At 40.7% G+C, this 15281-nt stretch overlaps 1 protein-coding gene across 5 annotated transcripts in view; it reads left to right on the plus strand.

Moving 5' to 3' along the window:
• The window catches only part of LOC149155677 (phototropin-2-like), a 536047-nt gene that overhangs the window by 429471 nt on the left and 91295 nt on the right, over positions 1-15281 (plus strand). For all 5 annotated transcript variants that reach the window (XM_089445887.1, XM_089445890.1, XM_089445885.1 and 2 more), the window contains one exon: positions 777-902. In XM_089445887.1, the coding sequence (XP_089302013.1) occupies positions 777-902 (126 nt within the window). The remainder of the gene's footprint in view (positions 1-776; positions 903-15281) is intronic.

A 15281-nucleotide genomic window follows, 5' to 3' on the forward strand; every position in this document is an offset into this window, starting at 1 on the left:
ATTGTTTCTTTCTCTATAAATGTAAAGTAAGTAATAGTACTCTATTAAGTTGTTTTGAATCCCATTAGATTTTCTTTGTAACAACGGTCATTTTGGAAAATTGGTTGACATGTTTTATTGTGCCATAATCTAAGAAAGAAAAGTTACTTGACATGTTTTATTCTACCATAACTTAAGAATGAGCACACCTGTCGTTAGGCATTTTTGAAAGTTATTGTCTTATATGCATCTAGTGTGGTATGGTAAAATCAGTGTGTTGATTCTAAAAGTGTCTTATAATAGAAAAGTAGTGATCATTTTTCTTAAAGTTAGGTAAAATCTTAAAAGTTGGGAGTTTCTCTAGGTTTTTATGTTTTTCCAGCATTACTATTTAAATTATATAACATTTTATATATTTGTTAGTGTGTGTCTGGGTTAATGTATATATTAATGGCAATGTGCAGTTATTAAAGTATACAGAAAAGTAGTGATCATTTTTCTTGAAGTTAGTTAGGTAAAATCTTAAAAGTTGGGAGTTTCTCTAGGTTTTCTTGTTTTTCCAACATTACTATATTTAATTATATAACATTTTATATATTTAATGGCAATGTGCAGTTATTAAAGTATACAGAAAAGTAGTGATCATTTTTCTTGAAGTTAGTTAGGTAAAATCTTAAAAGTTGGGAGTTTCTCTAGGTTTTCTTGTTTTTCCAACATTACTATATTTAATTATATAACATTTTATATATTTGTTAGTGGGTGTCTGTGTTAATGTATATATTAATGGCAATGTGCAGTTAATAAAGTATACAGAGATTCCAGGGAAGAAAAGAAAAATGAAAAATGAACCACCTCCAACATTTGTTGCAGAACCAACAATTGCTTCAAACTCTTTTGTAGGGACAGAAGAATATATAGCACCGGTAATTTTTTCCTTCTTCCTTTGTGTTGCTTTCTTTGACCATATTGAACCACAATTTTTGGAATTTTTACTTGACGAATTATAAGTGAAGATTATCTCAAGTACAATCCTAACACGATATTACGAATGTATAAAAATTGTTTTCCAGCTTGAGTCTTTTGTGTTTTGCTTTAACCTAAGGCCATCTTAACAGATATTTTATTCATTATCTTCCATTCAATTATACTGTGTAACCAAATTACAATATTCCTTTGTGTCTTTTCTTATCGGTTTCATTAATTCTTTGACCGAAAGTCCCATGTTTTTGCATGGCAATCTATCCATGTTATGTTATTTTTTTTCTTTTAAAATTTATAGATTATGGTCTAATTCTTACATTTTTGTGGTCATGAAAGTTGCAGATATATTGTTGTTAGAGCTAGAGAATTCTTTACTTTTAGATCACATCATTGATTATGTAAGGTTGGTTTTTCAGCTTGGTGAACTATGATCTTCATGGGAAGAAAGAGACACATTTAAATATCCATTTGACATTTCTATATCTTTTTTTAAAGTGCATCATTTGTTGCAAATAGACAACTCCCCAATTCATTTAGGGGGAGTTTAGGGCTCATCCTTTGTGCCCTTGAGGCCATATTAGACTTCTCTCCTTCATAGAATCCAGACCTTGGAATACATTCTGTTTCAGAGAGAGATATGCCTCTACATAGCTGTATTCTTGAGAGGTCATTGCCTCCATAGCTCCCCTATATGGCACTATTACTAGTTTTCAGAGGCTTCTCAATTGTGTTAGTGAGTAGCCATTTCTATTGATTGGCATCCCCTTTTCATGTACCATTCAGACACTCCAAGTCACCTCCTAACCTGAAAATAAGAACTGAACCAAGTGATTGGGGAGGATATCTATAGGTAAAACATCCATGTAACTTGGAATACACCCTTCACCCGCCAAAAGGGCCTTATCCCTAAGATTGCATTTTATTTTTAGCACTTCTTGCAACTATGAGACACTATTATTGTCAGACTTGTGTCTACTTGTAGACATTGGATGTGTGCCCTTAGGTAGCCCCTAGTCCTTGCAAATTGGCCTCCCATCAACGTTGGGCCAAGATACATAACCACATTCCATGCCATGAGAGGACTTGTTAGCAATGTACTTATTAGTAGATAGAGTTGGAGGAGCACCTCATTTAATATGTCCCATCTATTTTAAGATCAGGTGTTGGTTTCATTTCCTATATTGATCATTGGGAGGTTTCCTCTCCACCTTCTTTTGGTATCCAAATTATAGATGCCGGACTCTTTTCATGGGGAAGATTTCATGGTGGCAAATCGAAGACCTCATGCAATATTTCCAATTGTTAATTTTTGTAGCATCGGATAGGTGTTCTAGTCTCGACTTTGGTCAGAGAGGCTAAGAAACACTAGAGCTCCAGAACCCAAAAAAAGTTTCAGAAAAACACCTAGAGATGGCTCAATTAAGTTAATTAGTCAATAATTAAATATTTCCTAAATCTAACTTAGGAAAAGTGATTAATTAACAGGAATTAATTGAGAAAGGTGATATTTCTCTAGAAACTCACATGGATTGACATCTTAGCCGTTGATGAGGATTTAATCATGGTCGCTGGTGAGCCAACTAGAGATCATAAGAGGAGGTCAATGGGGTTGGAGCAATTCGCACTTGAGAGATCAATTTCCTTGGCAGATCGAGCTATCCAACAACAGCGAAGCAAGGAAGAGGAGTTTGAGCCAAAGGGGAAGCATTCAGTGGGGCAAAGATGTGAAAATTCCACAAACTGGAATCCTATTGCAGCAACTGGTATTATTTATTCTAACTGATAAATTAATTATTCAGTTTATTGCTACGGAAATTGTGAAATGAACACTGCAACCTTCACATATAAAACCGCGGAAAATAATAGCGCTAGAAATTGAGAAAATACTAACACACACAAAATAAAAATGACACCGTTATTTTTGGACAAATGTCTCCGGAAAAACCCAACTTGGGAAAATCAGTGCAGCTGTGAGCGTTTTATTATTATGCAACAGTGAAAATATGAGTACAATCTATGGATGCCCAACTGGCAATCCAAACAGCAAGAAAATTTGAGAAATTTTATTTCAAGGGAATTACCTTTCTTCCACAAGCAATCCCGGTACAATTTCCTTCAGAAAACCCGACCTCTTAGACCCTTTGCGTCAGCCTTTGCATTGCTTTGCGCAGACCCTATGACGTCAAACCTCCAACCTACCTCTGATGAAGTCGTTATGCTTGTCTTTACTGAAGAAATCGCCTCTCCGGCACTCTGGACCTTCTGCCCGACCTCTGGAACTAAGAATGAATTTCTCTCTGGCAAATCGAAATGCTTCTCTAAAGCAACTACACAGTCCTCTGCGCTACCTCACTGGGAATAAATTGGCCCTCTTGCTGTTGCCTCTCTGGATCTGGAAAACTTCCTCTGGATCATTGTCCCTGCCCCTCACTATCTTTGTTGCCTCACTGAAGCTTGAACTCTCAGGCAACTGACTATTGCTAGTATAGAAAATCAAATTCTCCAAGTGACTTCGGTGTATTTTCCATTGTTCCACGGGAATGCGTCCCCCAGGGTCGGGTGCATGCACCCCTCGCACCCCACGCACCCGGGACGGGGAGTCTACTCAGGGTGTGTTTCCCCACACACCCTTTTTGGGGAGTCTTGGGGAGACGCAAGGGGGTGCGTTTCCCCAGTGTGGGGGATGAGACTCCCCAAAAGGGGTGCGTCTGGGCGCCCCCCTCAAAACTTCAGTATCTAGTATATAGTATATGGTAATATACTAGTATGTTTTGCTTTCAATTTAGATTCTAGAATGATGAATGATGAATGATATGGATCAATGTATTTGAATATTTCATTATTGAATTTTTTTTATTGAATCTCATGGTATGGATGAATAATGAGTATGTCATATGAATGATGTATGTATCAAAATGAATGATGAGGATGGATCAATGTATGTCATTATTTAATTCAATTATGAATTTAAATTTTATGTGTGGATCAAATTTCAATTTTCAATGTATTGGTATCCATATTACTATTAGTCTATTTAATATTTTTCTTTCATTATTGAACAATGAATATGAACTTGAATTATATATATATAACTAAAAATTATATACCCCGACGTCTCCCCGCACCCTCGAAATTTCCCTAAAATTTGAGGGTACTCCCACACATTCCACTTGTGTGCCTCCTTGCACCCCTGAAATTTCCCTAAAATTTGAGGGTACTCCCACATGTCCCACTTGTGCGCCTCCCCGCACCCGCGTCTCCCCACATCGGAGTCTTAGCGGAACATTGGTATTCTCCATCACCACATCAATCCCTTCTTATATATTCCTGTTGGGACTCCAACAACCAAGATTAAATCATAATTGATGGATCAGATCATTTCTAGATCGATCTATGTGATTTTCTAGAGAATTCTCACCTTGACTTAATTAATTCTGATTAATTAGCCATATTCCCTAAGTTTAGACTTAGGAAATATTTAAAAATTGGCTAATAATCTAATTAAGCCATCTCTAGGTGGAATTTCCAGAAACGATTTTTGGGTTTTGGAGATCTCATGTACTCTATCCTCTCCACCAAATTTCGTGGCTAGAACACATCCGATGCTACAAAAGCTAACAAGAGACAATGATTCTGAAGGAGATTCTGGTTCCGGAGAGGAAGCAACAAGTGACAGAAGTATTCCACAGTGAAGTTGTGCACGGACTACGCAATAGCTTCAGTAAGCAGTTCGATTTAGCTAAGAGGGAGGTTGATTCAGCGTCCAGAGGCCTAGAAAATTTTCCAAAGGGTTGGAGAGTCACTTCCAGCAGCAAAGACAGCGAGGACAACTTGATCAAAGGCTAAATCGAGCCACACGTGTGAGGGTCTGCACAGAGGCAACGCAGAAGGCCTACGCAAGGGTTTGGAAAGCCAGTTTTTCCAAAGTAGCCAGTGTCGAGACTGCTTGTGGAGAGAGAAAATTTTCTCTCTAGTATTTTTGTCAAATATTTGTTGATTAGATAGCTAGCTAGGCATCCATAGATTGTACTAAGATTATTTCACTGCTACATAATAATAATAAAACCCTCATCTACTACACTGGTTTTCCCGCATTGGGTTTTCCAGGGACATTCGTCCAAAAATAATTGTGTCAAATTTCTGTCTATGCTCTATATCTCTCAGTTCTAATATTTTTATTTTCCGCAGTGTTTTTATGGTGAAAATTGCAGTTGTGATTTTATTCGTTATTTGTTGTAGCAAATAAACTACACTTAGTTTTTAATTAGTTAGAAGAATAATCTCCAGTTGTTGCAATAGAATAAAATTTTACATGGTATCAGAGCTAGTTTGACACATCAAAGGCTTAGAGACAGAGGGAAAAATTTCGTAGTTCAGAGGGAGTCTTAGAAAAAAATTTCTGGGTTTGTGCAGAGGCTAGCTAGGCAGTTCAAATTGTTGTACAGGGTTTGATTTTCCAGTTGCAGGTGGCAGGAAGAATTCGATTTGTTCAAAAAAAGTTCTAGCAGGCAGTGGTGTAGCTAGGACATAGTTTCGGTGACCAAAACAAAGAATTCATTGAGCAGATTTGGGTGCAGTAATTTTTGCAACAATGATTACAAAAGCAGAATCAATATTGGGTGTGTTGATTTCTGTAGCATCGGATGTGCTCTAGCCTCAAGGTTTTGCAAAGAGGCCAAGATGCATGCATTCTCCAAGGCCCAGAAATTGTTTGGGGAAATTCCACCTAAAGATGGTTTAATTAAAATAATTAATCATTTTTAATGTATTCCTAAGTCTAAACTTAGGAAATGTGATTAATTAAAGGTTATTAATTAAATATAGTGTGAATTGTTGATTTTGGGTAGCATCGGATGTGTTCTAGCCATGAAAATTGGCGGAGAGGCTAAAGCATATGAGATCTCCAAGAGCCAAAAATGGTTTGGACAGATTGTACCTGGTTTGGGAGATATTAAAATAATTAATATTTTTAATGGAGTTCCTAAGTCTAAACTTACGAAAAATAAAATATTAATGGGTATTAATATAAAACTAGGTTAGAAGGTTCCAAAAGTCATGGATCAAGCCAAATTTAATCTTAGCCGTTGATTAGAGATTTAATTTCGGCAGTTGAAGGACCAACAGGAAAAGTATAAGAGGAGGCTTGAGGGTCAGTTGGAGAACACACTAGAGTGATCAGTCATTCGATTTGCTAGAGCGGGGTTGCTAAGCAAAGTCGAATAAGTGATTAGTAGCAAGGGGCAGTGAGTACTGGACAGAGAGGCAGAGACAGTGTAGAGGCCAGAGGGACCAACGTAGAGGCAGAGAGTGAGACGCAACAGCCAGAGCAGGCCATGCAGAGCCCAGCAGAGACAGTGCAAAGGCCAAAGGGACTACGTCATCCATGCAGAGAGAAGTTGGAGTGATGCAGAGGGTCCCAAAGGCTGCGCAGTGCCTCATAGGGCTGACGCAGAGGGGTTTGGGGCTGACGCAGAGGCCAGAAGGGCCAGCACAGTGCTTTAGAGTCGCTGGAGAGGGTTTCGTGGGACAGGTTTTCTAAATACCTATTTCTGAATAGAGAGGTATTGCTGCTAGTTATTTTTCTCTGTCGGGTGAGCCAGTTTGGCACCCAGTTGTACTCAAGGAAATACTGCATAATAATAAACCCTCAAAATAGTTGCATTAGTTTTCCCACATTGGGTTTTTCCAGGGACATTTGTCCAAAAATAACGGTGTCACTTGTGTGTTTGTTTTCTTTCAGCTGATGATCTATAGAGATTGAGATTGTATTGTGTTTATTTCATTATTTATATGTTTTAAATAACTTGTTCAAATTTAACAAGTAGAAGAAATAAACTAGAAGAATACAGATTAAATTTCTAACGGATAGACTTAGAAATTTCAACATGGTATCAAAGTGTGGTTGCAGATCACAGGAAAGCTGAAGGCATCAGCTAAGCAGAGCATTTGTAGCAGAATCATCTATCCCAAGTGACAGAAGTTTATCCTTGCAAAAACGACAGAGGAAGGGTTGACGCAGAGGGACTGCGTCATCAGTCTGGGCCAGAGAGAGGCTAGCACAGAGGCTGAAGAGGGCAGAGAGAGGCTCATGCAGAGCCACAGAGAGACTAGGAGGGTTGATGCAATGGCTGAGGGAGTTGTTTTTGCCAGTGCCGGGTTTGTGCAGAGCCTAGAGGCCCAGTACTTCAGTTGCTAGGGCATAGGAAGCTATGGCAATTTGTGGGAACGAAGCTAGTGGGGTACTGTGGTTAGAACAGTACCTAACAGGGCAAAACCAAGGTAGAGGGAGTTGCTACCGAGGCAGATTTCTAGCCAAGGAATCCGGATCAACGTTGCGGGTGCACAGATGATCAGAGAGGGGTGTCTTGACGATTGGCAGAAGGATTTCCAGGAGGGAAATCGAGACTCAGAGGGAGTCCAACAGAGAATTTCCAAGCAGGAAGTAGAGAGACTCAGTAGGAGTCGAAAGGAGAACTTCCAGAGGGAAGTAGAGAGACTCAGAGGAGTCGACAGAAGAGCAACGAGATGGTCGTGAATGGGTTGAGGGATCAGGACAGGCTGGACGAGGCGTCCAACTTTGTGGTCTGGAAGGCCAGGATCCTGTCCATTCTAGATAGACATCGCATCAAGGGCTTCGCCTTGAGAACAATGGCTATCCCAGTTGACCCGGTAGCTAATGAGAAGTACGAGGAGGCAATGGCCAAGGAAAAATGCATCATCCTTGATGGGGTCAAGGATCATGTGGTCCAACATATTGCCGAGAAGGAAACGACAAAGGAAATGTGGGACACATTGAAGACATTGTACCAGCATACTTTCGTGCAGAGGAAGATGTTACTTGAGAATCAGCTAAGGTCATACTAGATGCAGAAGGGGGAGTAGATAGATCACTTCGTCGGTCGGTTGAAGGAGATCCGGGACCAACTGACTCCCATACGGGCCATGCCGGATGAGGAGATGATGGTAAGGACCGCACTTATACTATTACTTCTTAACTTATAGTCTTCTCGTTGTTAGCTTATTAATGCATTCTTCTCATCAAGACAATTACCAATATGCACAATAAAAGACAAGTGACACAGTATGTAGGCTTATCAGCCAGGGCCAAAAGCTCTCACCTCTTGAGAGGAAAACCCGATCAAAATTCTTCTTCTAGATCTTCAATTGATAAGTACCAAGACCATGACACAGACCCTTGACTCTAGTATTCTCCCAAGAACCTTGTCACTATCCTTGATGCTTTGCCTCTTCCCTTCCTTGAATTTCTTCTTGATCTAGAACTACTCTCCTCAGCTCCTTCTAGAGAAACTCTCCTCAGCTCCTTCTAGAGAAACTCAGTCTCTATCATTCACACTACTCCTTGACGTCCTCTAGTGAATCTCGGTCTCTAGGTCTTCAGTGGTCTCCTCTAGAGAAACTCGGTCTCAAGATTTCTATCTCGGCTTGCCAGAAGAATCCTTCTCCTTTGCTCGCCCAGAGGAACCTGCCCTAGAAGAAACCTATCTTCGCACTGCCCAGAAGAAACTTTGTTCCCCAAAAGAAACCTATCTTCGCACTGTCGAGATGATACTTCCTTTGCACTGCCCCAGAAGAAACCTTTCCTTACTTCTTCACACTTCTTTTTGACATCTACTTCGCACTTTTGTTTATCCCTTTGCTTCGCACTTCTTCTTGTCAAAATTAAGTCGAGTTGCTTGCTTCAAATGGAGGTCGAGTGTGCTTATATATACACCTCATACCATGTCCTTTAGGCCAATATGACTGTTGGAGGTTAGGTCGACTTCTTCTACAGAGTTCCTTTATCGTTGTAGGCTAACTTGAAGAGGATATATGACAAGTTCTTGGAGGATTCTTTACATAGACAAGATTGATCTTTATACAAAGTGTAACATGACTTCATTACATGAAAATGACTCTCACATTTTATGACTAGATGACAAATAAATCCTAAAGACTCTCAATGGGAGCCTTGACTCAAAAACAAAATCCCTTGCTCATGAAACCCATGAAGCAAGTCAATAAAATAATTTTATTTTTCGCATTTGCATCTTGTTACATAAATTCATATTTACATGTCATTATGAAGACTGAACCTAGTTACACTTTTTAACACTCAGGTCGTCTGACCAGCTTTTGTATGGGAAAACATCTCTCCTGGCCTCTGGAACCTCTGCCTAGCTTATGGCACTGAAATTCGGCTTCTCCCCAACAATTCGACTTTGCCTCTAGAGGCTACTGTGCTGCTTTGCATCAGCCTCACTGTGGCTTCTCTGCCTCTCTGCAAATGCACTCATCGGATCTGGAAATCTTCCTTTGACTTCATTGTCCCTGCCCCTCTCTCATTGCTTCTATTTATCTAGCTCTCTCTTTGGCAAATGAATGTTGCTACTCATGAAATCAATATGCTCATGAAATCTAACTACACAAGTGATTTCTCCAAGCCCCATCGACTTCTTCTTATAATCCTTTGTTGAGACTTCAACGACCAAGATTAGATCTTAATCGACAGCTAGGATTAACTTGAAGTCGATCCATGTGATTTTCTAGAACATTCACACCATAACTTAATTAATTCTGATTAATTATTCATATTCCCTAACTTTAGACGTAGGAAATATTTTAAAAAATGACTAATAATCTAATTAAGTCATTTCTAGGTGGAATTTCCATAAACAATTTCTGGGTTTTGGAGATATCATGTATTCTAGCCTCTACTAGAACACATCCAATGCTACAAAAACTAACACTCCTTCTTAGCGAGGAATGTGTTCTAGAGTTGTTGCCTCCTGCAGCAACACCATGTCTTTGCATCATCTCCTGTCACGCTGCTAATGGATGGCTACTGCTGCCCACCAACTACCACGCAACTCTAATATGTGTTGCATCTGTCTTGCTGCTAAACTGCTGCCAACACTGTATCTGCACAGCAACTCCCTTTCCATCTGTTGTTGCTGCAACTGCAACATCTGCAACTGAGAACCATCCTAAATACTAAATCAATTGTGATTAGTATGATACATTTGTCATTCGAGTCTCTGACTACTGCTAGTATCTGCGCTGTCACTGAGGCATCTACGTTGTTGCTGACTCTTCATTGCTACCAACTCTGCACTACGCTCCCCAACATCTAACTGTAACTAGACTTTTGCATTTGTCACTCTGGCATATGACTACATCTACTGCCACTGATCCATCCTACTACTGAAATTTGTGGGTTCCCGTAGCAAGTAATTGATTCAAGAGGTGGACCTCCTCAAGAATCCTCCCCATCTGTAGCACTCTAGGACTACTGTTACACCGAACAATCCCTCTTGCGGACAAGAGTGATCTCCCTAGATCCTTGATGGAAACTAGAAACAAGCAAGACAATTGAACTGACTCTTTCCCCAAGTCAAACTCGTTTGAATTATAAGAATTAAAGTTAATGGATGAGTCTCTTACCTCTTTCACGAAATGCTCGATGAAGATCCCTTATGATTCGATGCAGCTCTTCAATGCTTGATAAGACCTAGAAACATCGACCATAAAAGGATCAAAATCACATGCGATATTGTTAAGTTATGGTACATTCTATGCTTATAACAGTTTACTTCTTTTTCTTATTATATTCCACAGATTAGCAATCACATGTACATAAAGTAAAGCGTAGATAGAACATTAAACAATCGACAGAAAACAAGCCAAGACAAGAGACACAAGATGTGGCGGCTAGCCAAGGACAAACCCCACAATTTGTGGGGAAACCCTTTGATCAAATCTTCTTTTATCTTCAATAATTCAGTAGAGAGAAATAGTACAATAAATCTGATTCATATCAACAATAGCAAACCCTAGATCAGCAGCATCAGCATTAGCGACTTCATTATCAAACTAGGGCAGATGATATCTCACAAACCGACCATCGGATCGACTTGATTCCACCACCAAAAGTTGCGGCTTCCAGAGGAGGTTCAGATGAACCTACAACGCAGTTCATATGAGGAGATCTTCTAGTCCACGCAGGTCAATCTTTACTTCTGCAGTTGCAGCTTCAGTTTCAGCAACTTCTGGCTTTAAACTAGGGCAGTCGATATCTTGCAAACTGTCCGTCGGATTGACTTGATGATAATTCCATAATCAAAATAAATTCATCTCTGTGAATACTTATCAGAATTGGATGATCTTTATATCAATCTTACACCTCTCAATGAGAGGAATCTAATAAAAAAATTATCAACCATGAATATGATTACCCACATGAAGTTTTTCCCTAGTTTCCAATTTGAACACTCCCTCTCAACTAGGGAGAACTTCATCTGGAATCTGTCTATTCATCCATCAAATGCACTGCCCTGTCCAGCCTGTCCCTTTCCCTACTCTACTCTATTCTGCCTGTTCTGCTTTGTCTTGTTCTGCCCTGTACTGATCTGTATTGTTCTGCTCTACTCTTGCATTGTTATGTTCTGCTCTGCTTTTGCATTGTTCTGTTCTGCTCTGCTTTTTTCCGAATTATGAAGAAGAAGAAATGATCGAGGATGTATCATACTGACTCAAAGTCAGTCTCAAAGTATGTACCACTGGTCCCAGACCAGTCTCAACCAACCCGAAGTCAGCATCATAGTGAGTACAACTCCACTGGTCCTAGACCAGTATCATCCTCCACTGACTCAAAGTCAGTCTCAACGTGCGTACCACTAGTCCCAGACCAGTCTCAACGGACCCAAAGTCAGCTTCATAGTAAGTACCACTCCTACCACTAGTCCCATACCAGTATCGCAGTTTCAAAGAGTGTACCACTGGTCCCAGACCAGTCTCAACCGACCCGAAGTCAGCGTCATAGCATGTACCACTCTCACTGGTCCCAGACCAGTTCTGCACTGACACGAAGTCAGTCTCAAAGTATGTACCACTAGTCCCAGACCAGTCTCAACCGACCCGAAGTCAGTGTCATAGTATGGTACAACTCCTACCACTGGTCCCAGACCAATATCATTGATCCCAGATCAATGGAGGTCATCCTAGTGTAGGGAGTACGGTAGATACAACGATGCATCCATCGGTACTACTATGGTCCCTAACTTCATTTCCCTACTCATTGATCAGATGAGAGGTACTTCCTATGAGTCCCAGACTGCATTGGTAGGATGCCTCGACAGGAGAACTAATCAATCCTGTCCTCACAGGAGAACACATCAATCCTGCTACAATCGCCATGGAGAACACATCAATCCAGGCCGCCATGGAGAACACATCAATCCAGGCCTCATAGGAGAACACATCAATCCTGCTACAATCGCCATGGAGAACACATCAATCCAGGCCTCACAGGAGAACACATCAATCCCGCTACAATGTCACCACGGGGTGTACATGTATACCACCAGGGGATAGTGAATCATCCTATGGTCATATGCTGCTCCAAGAAGCACCCCGCACCCTCTTGGAGCTCCCAGAGCTCAATGCATCATACATGACCCTCATCGGAGGGTCTTTGAACAACTCCAAGTTGTTCTCGGAAAGTCAGAAATTTTACTTTCCCAAGGGGTTTTGTCAGAATGTCGGCGACCTGTTCATCTGTACCGATATGATGGAGCCTTATAGCTCCCCTCTGCACCATATCTCAAATATAGTGGTATCTGATATCGATATGCTTGGAGCAATCATGAAATATGGGATTCTCTGACAAACGAATCCCACTCTGGTTGTCACAGAGGATCACAGTGGTATCCAATGTAAATCCAAACAGCTCACTGAAGAGCTTTCACAACCAAACTGCCTCACAGGAGGCCATGCTGGCAGCAATATACTCTGCTTCGGTGGTGCTCAAGGCCACCGACTTCTATTTCCTACTCATCCAGGATATCGAAGCAGATCCCAAGGAGAAACAACACACGGAAGTGCTCTTACGGTCCTCTACATTGCTTGCCCAATCAGCATCTGTGTATCCAAATAGTCTCACATCTTCGGCAGTGTATACGAATATATCTCAACAGATTCTTGGCACCAATCCAATGTATGTGGTGGGGTTCAACCATATGTTGACTCAACATGTTGACTGTGAAGCATATATCTGGACGGGAGTTCACTAAGAACATTAATGCTTCGACGAGTTGCCGATACTTGGTAGCATTTCGTAAAACAAGTCCAGCAGCACCACCGCTTAACTTCTTGAAGTCAAGCTCCATCGGGGTAGTTACAGGCTTGTAGTCCACCATACCGAATCTTTCCAATATCTTCACCACATATTTTCCTTGAGATAGGAAAGTTTCTCCTGGCTTCTGCCATACCTCAAGTCCTAGGAAACAGTGCATCAGTCCTAGGTCCTTCATTTCAAATCTAGAAGCCAACTCCCTCTTACATTTGAGAATGAGAGGGTCTACACCTGTTAGAAAGAGGTCATCCACATACAACACCAGTTTGAGAGGTTTATCATCTTCAACCTTAAAGTAAAGGTTAGGATCGACTTCACTCCTAGTGAATTCCAACTTCATCAAGTAGCTGTCGATCCTCTCATACCATGCTCGAGGTGCTTGCTTCAGCCCATAGAGAGCCTTCTTCAACCTGCATACATGAGATTTTCGATCATAAATTTCAAATCCTTCGGGTTGCTCCACGTAGACCTCTTCTTTGATCGAGCCATGCAAGAACGCAGTCTTGACATCCATCTGATGTAGGTTCCATCCTTGTGAAGCGGCAAGGGCTATGATCGAGCGGATGGTCGTATATCTGGCAACAGGTGCAAATATCTCATCATAGTCTATACCTTCCTTCTGGGAGAAACCACGAGCAACAAAACGAGCCTTATACTTTTCCGTACTTCCATCTGCTACATGATTTATCTTGTAAATCCATTTGGAAGTAACAACTGTCTTGTCCTGGGGTCTGGGAACTACTTCCCAGACATCATTCTTCATGATAGACTCATATTCTTCGGTCATAGCATCCTTCCATACTTGATGCTTGAAAGCATCTGAGAATGATGAAGGCTCATTTTGTATGATCGTGCTCATGATGGTCAGGTATCCCTGATACCTATTAGTTTTCTTACTTTCACGAAAGGTTCCTCGGGGTGCAGCATGTCCTTCAGCATCATCAAGTAGCCCCATAAGCCATGAAGGCCTCTTCCTAGAAGAGGAAGGCTCATGTGGAGGAGGATCAATCAGATCCATTGGTTCTTCTACATCAGGCATTGATTCATCATCCTTTTCTTTCAGTTCCCTGGTGTCGGCTTCTTGAGAGCTCCTCAAAGTCAGAAGATTGTTCACCTTGCTGAGAGCCATATCTTCATCAAAGGTGACATCATGACTAATTACGACTTCCCTTTGACCGGCTACATAGATTCTATAGCCTTTAGTATTTTCACCATAGCCCAACAAAATTCCCTTCTTTCTAGATGCACCCAATTTATTTCTTTTCTCTTTCGGCACATGAAAATATACAGGGCTTCCAAAAATTCTAAAATGAGAAACATCAGGTTTCTTACTGGTGAACTTTTCTTTAGGAGTCTTGGAACCCAATGCTTGATGAGGGCATCGATTTTGTACGTATACGGCAGTGTTTGCAGCTTCAGCCCATAGAAACTTCGGAAGTCTTTGATCATGTAGCATGGCCTGGACAGCTTCTATAATTGTGTGATTCTTCCTTTCTCCCACCCCATTCTGTTCAGGAATATATGGTGTAGTAGTCTCCCTCTTGATGCTAGCCTCCTTACAAAAATCATGGAACTCATTAGATTCATATTCAGTCCCAATATCAGTTCCCTCGGTATTTGTTGCTCATAACGATGAAGTGAGAAAACTTTGGCATGAGCGATTTGGTCACTTAAACTATCGCTCCCTTCAGAATCTATGTAAAGAAAATATGGTGACAGGTCTTCCAATGGTATCTTGCAGAGATGGTGTTTGTTCCGGATGTGTACTCGGAAAACATCATCGGGATAGTTTTGAAAAACGTGCCTCTTGGCACGCCTCAGCCCCTTTACAGCTTGTGCATAGTGATTTATGTGGTCCACTTCCAGTTGTTTCATTCTCTGGCTACAAGTATTTCTTAACTTTCATTGATGATTTCTCCAGACGCACTTGGGTATACTTCTTAAAACTCAAGAGTGAAGTATTTAACATGTTCTTGGCCTTTAAGGCCTTTGTTGAAAAACAATCTGGACATCAAATTTTTAAGCTAAGATCTAATAATGGCGGAGAATATGTTAACAACAAATTCATCAACTTTTGCACTGAGAATGGAATTCAAATGCAACATACTGTTCCATATACTCCACAACAAAATGGTGTAGCTGAAAGGAAGAATCGCACCTTAAAGGAAATGGCTAATTGTATGCTTCAATC

The sequence above is a fragment of the Pinus tabuliformis genome, chromosome 9 (genome assembly GCF_031772625.1).
Source record: "Pinus tabuliformis cultivar Carrire ecotype Pingquan chromosome 9, CPIR1, whole genome shotgun sequence".
In the NCBI taxonomy this organism is placed as follows: Eukaryota; Viridiplantae; Streptophyta; class Pinopsida; order Pinales; family Pinaceae; genus Pinus; species Pinus tabuliformis.